Source organism: Eulemur rufifrons, chromosome 4 (assembly GCF_041146395.1).
Source record: "Eulemur rufifrons isolate Redbay chromosome 4, OSU_ERuf_1, whole genome shotgun sequence".
Classification (NCBI taxonomy): Eukaryota; Metazoa; Chordata; class Mammalia; order Primates; family Lemuridae; genus Eulemur; species Eulemur rufifrons.
Window position 1 is genome coordinate 4788228 of NC_090986.1, and position 4710 is coordinate 4792937.

Sequence of the window (4710 nt, forward strand, 5' to 3'; positions counted from 1 at the left end):
AATATAATTTTTAAAATTTTGAGGAGGATAAAACATGAAAATGAATAAAAGTACAAATTCTAATATTTTGAACACCCCAGAGTACCTTTAGGTGCATTCCGGTAGTTGGATTCACCCAAATATGAAGACCATTGCTAGACTACTGCTGAATTCCATTTAAAAAATCAAGAAAGAGTTCAGCAATCAACTGAAAATATAAATTCAGGAAGCTTAAACATTGCCCAGTTAGAACAAGAGTTCAGGAGTTCTGGTCCCTAACCAAGTTCTCCATCTAGTTCCACACTGCCTTCTCAGGGCTGCCTTCATGTCCTTATTCCTCAGACTGTAGATGATGGGGTTCAGGGTCGGGGGAACCACCGTGTAGAACACCGACAGGAGAACATCCAAAACTGAGGGGGAATTTGAAATTGGCTTAACATAGGCAACACTACCAGATATCATAAAGAGTGCTGCAACCACAAGGTGTGGAATGCAGGTGGAAAATGTTTTTGATCTACCCTCCTTAGATGGAATCCTCATGATGACAGAAAAAATGTACATGTAAGAGAGAGTAATTGACACAAAGCAGATTATCACAAGACTTGTACCCAAAACCATGATTCCAGTCTCAATGATAATTACTTTGGAGTCTACCAGGCTCAGGAGCTGCGGAATATCACAGAAAAATTGGTGTACTCTATTGGGCCCACAGAATGGTAATGAAAATATTGCTGTCACATGCATGAGTCCACAGATCACTCCACTGAGCCATGACATGCCCATCATCTTCACACAAGCCCCCTGATTTATGATGATCTCATAATGTAAGGGCTGGCAGATGGCCACATAGCGGTCATAGGACATCACTGTAAGGATGGCTACCTCAGTAGTTGCCAAGTCCATGAAAGAGAAGGCTTGCAGAGCACACCCAAAGAAAGAAATGGAGGTGTCATGAGTCAAGGAACTGACAATAGACTTGGGGGCTGTGACAGAGATGTAGCAAAAATCTAAGAAAGACAAGTTTCTCAGAAAGAAATACATTGGAGTTTGGAGGTGAACATCCAGAGCGGTAAGCATGATGATTAGGAGATTCCCTGTGAGAGCTGCCAGGTAAACCAGTAAAAATACAGCAGCATGTACAATCTGCATCTCCCAGGAGTCTGAAAATCCCATAAGGAGAAATTCAGCAACTTCAGTTCTGTTATCATCATCTGTGGTCATTCCATTTCTTCCTAAGGAGAAAGAAGAGTGGACTATAGATATATCAAATATGGCTAGCCCAAATGATACTTCTGAGGCAACGGAATTTGTGATAATTAAAGAAAACATTGCTCATATGCACATATAGATAGTATATTTCTAAAGCTAAATCTCAATGACACAGCATAGCGCTTTATACAAAGCATATTCTCAGTAAATGCATCTTGGTATATGAGGTGTATGGAAGAGGTACAAACAAAATGCAAAATAAAAAAGTGATAATGAATAACAATGAAATAATCAACAAAGAATATACATAGTATTATTAACAAAAGTATATATACTTGGGAAAAATGAATATTAGTATTATTCTCACATATTCAACATCCATATATATATTGAGGCATATTATTTGCTCCTTATGTGTTGAAGTATAGCATTGCAAATGTTTTGTCATAGTCCTCCTCAGTTTCGACTAAAATGAAAGCAAAGTCCTATAAGTAATCTTAATAAGACTCTTTGTTTCATAACTATTCAGTGAGATTATAGTCACAACCTTTCAAAAACTATCAGGAGACACTTGTTAAACATCTCACTTAATAGGCATAATGATAGGCTCTTAGAGTAAAATGTTCCTCAAGAAGCCTTCTTGAATTCAAAACCTAATCAAATACAAAACATAGTAAAGTAAGATACTATGTGGAGTCTGACATTATAAACAATAACACAACCGATAAGAAATACTGATAATGTATTGCATCTGGAAAAGAGATTGGTCTTACTTTGTGCTTCTATAGAAGAGTGGTAGAGAACTATTATCTCAGCAAGGTCGTGAGAAGTGTTTTACCAAATGATTTTTAGACTGCAATTTTTAAAGAGAGCCCCATAGTAAAAGGCAGAGGGACAAAAGTATTTATGATATGATTGTGATAGGTATATGAATATGGATTACCTAGAAAATGTGCATTCAAGTCAGTCCCATTTTTTGCTGGTCTTCAGAGTTCATCTTTAATGTTGAGATAAAAAAGTAGTATATTAAGTATGTACTAAGGACATGGAAAGCTACTGAGCAATTTCTATGGTAATCTTTCATAGCATCTGTCACTCATTCTATGTTTTCTAAATTTTGCTTGGTTTTGCTGTAGTATAGTAAAATGCTATCTAAGTTTAGCTCCTAGACTTCTACAGTGTGTGAAGCAAACTCTGAAATGGATTTTTCCCTTATTAATTTATGTATCAATAATTTATACACAATAAACTGTACCAATGTAAACTTTGCAATTCAAGAAGTTTTGACAGTTGTATATGACTATGAAACCACCACCACAATCAGGGCATACCATTTTCATTGTATCTAAAAGATTCCTTATATTTTTCTGTTATATAATCTCTCTCTCTCTCTCCTCCAGTTCTCACTCTAGGCCATCATTGATTTCCTTGTCTTTCTAGGGAAGGTCAACAATTAAACAGGGAAAGAAAACCTAGAAGGAATCAACTGAGTGTCTCTCTCCTGGAAAATCTTGTATTTCTACTGGTTCTATCTTTCTCATATTGGTTGCCTAGACAGCCTGTTGTTGGAGGGACAGATGCAAAGAAATGGAAAGAAAAATGTTTGCTGTGACCAAGAGTAGGATTAACCTCCTTTGGGGAGTCTGTTTTGACTATATCCTCACATATTGAATATACATGTTTATATTAAAGTATATTATTTGTTCCTTATGTGCTGAAGTATACCAACACTGCCTAATATCTCTTCTATTCAAAAAAATTTTAAATGGATTATATGGTGATACTAATGAAAAGAGCAGATACTGAGGACCATAATGTGAGGACTACTACGCAGAGTTGAAGAACAGCACTGGGATTGCCCAATTGATTATGAATTTTTAAAATTTTAGTCAATGCAAACATTTCAAAATGTCTACAGAACATCCTTTCATTTAACACACACACACACACACACCCCCCCCCCCATACACAGACCCCAAAACTGTCACCCATGAAAGGAAATTTAGACTCATGCAATCCCACCACACATTGAGACTCATTAAGAAACCTCTCCCTTTTCTTTCCCAAGCTTTCATAGATACACACTGCTCACCCTGAGATCCTAAACCACTATCACCCAAGTAAAAGAAATTGGTATTTAGTCTAAAATTTATGGTCCTTGATCTGTACATTAGCTAAGAACATGGTAAACAAATCCATAAGTGCAACCTATTAATTGAAAAATAAATAACCTTTCTATGGTTTTCCAAAGGTACAATATTGAACTTACTGCATGATGTGGGCTGATTTCTGCTGAACTGGGTCATTGAGCAACTTCAGTTATTCAAAATTTCAAATTCCTGTTTCTTTGTCCCAGAAGAATCCTCAGTTTACCTGAAGATACATCAGATCAAATTGAAAAATGCCCTAATCTCACAATGTGGCTACAGCCCTTAAGTTGAGATTGCAAATATCATTATCTTGTCCCTGATCCAGAAATACAAACCTGATGAATACCACATCCGGTTTCCCTTTTGCTACGATTCAGTCTTTGTAATGAAATGGTGGTTAATAACTGAGATCTAGTGAGAGAAGCTTTTCATAATTCTGAGGTCTCTGGAGATAAGATCCCTTGTATTTTAAATACATCCTTTTGGGAACAAGAAGCAAAGCAGAGCTTTGATTAATTCCAGTGGCTACCAATAAAGAAAAGCTCCTTTCTTTGAGATGTAGGATAAAAGAATGGGAATTAACTGAACAGTAATCTTCCACACACCCAGAGACTCAAGTAGATAAAACACTCATGCTGACAGTGAAAGAAAGGGGTCAATAATTATACTTGGACAACAGGCCTAAACCCAAACTGAGATTCTGGAACTAGATTTCTATTTTTAATATTTGCATTCTAATATTCTTCCCTAATGGGCATATTGTTACCCTTTTCATGCCCTTCCCATCCCAAGTCAATTTAGTATGTGAACACTAAATTTTAAAATGGAAAAACGATCTGTTACTCCTGTCTTAAGACATTCCTGGGCATGGTACTGATAGCAAAGATAAAACATGTTGACATGGCCTCAGTGCCTGACTCTTATCTAGTTCTGTGGCATTTGATGCTATTTCTCACTCCAATGAGTGGCCATTGCATTGCCTCTTTTATAGAGTGCTGTTCAAATATTGCTTTACTTAAAATTGGGTTTATTTTATTAGTACGTGGTAATTATTTTTATATTGTGAATACTAATTCCTTATTGATAAAATTAGTTGTAGATATCTTTTTCTGTTAGTAGTTGGACATTTCTCTTTATGGTGTCTCTGATAAATAGAAACTATTAATTTTAATGTAGTTTTTCTATGAATTCATCACTTTGATGAATTACTATTTTTACTTATTATTACTTTCTTATTTTTCTTATGTTGTTTAAGAAATTCTTGCATAGAAATGACTTCAATAAGATGGGAGAATGGAACTTTCCAACTCTCATGTCACAAGACATCAATTAAAATAACTATTTATGCACAAAAATACCTTCACAAGAGCTA

At 35.6% G+C, this 4710-nt stretch overlaps 1 protein-coding gene across 1 annotated transcript; it reads right to left on the minus strand.

Moving 5' to 3' along the window:
- Nucleotides 1–225: 225 nt before the first annotated feature.
- On the minus strand, nt 226–3494 carry LOC138382920 (olfactory receptor 14L1-like). Its single transcript, XM_069467531.1, has 2 exons — nt 3458–3494; nt 226–1211 (listed from the first exon to the last, which is right to left on the minus strand). Exons 1-2 carry the CDS (start codon nt 3492–3494, stop codon nt 226–228), a joined length of 1023 nt encoding a protein of 340 aa, XP_069323632.1.
- Between the last annotated feature and the right edge of the window lie 1216 nt (nt 3495–4710).

Excerpts from the sequence above, each read along its gene's own strand:
- LOC138382920 (XM_069467531.1), bottom strand. The coding sequence starts at position 3,494 with ATGACCCAGTTCAGCAGAAATCAGCCCACATCATGCA. Across the intron at positions 1,212-3,457 it reads AAATCAGCCCACATCATGCA|GAAGAAATGGAATGACCACA; the intron begins GTAAGTTCAATA and ends CTTTCTCCTTAG.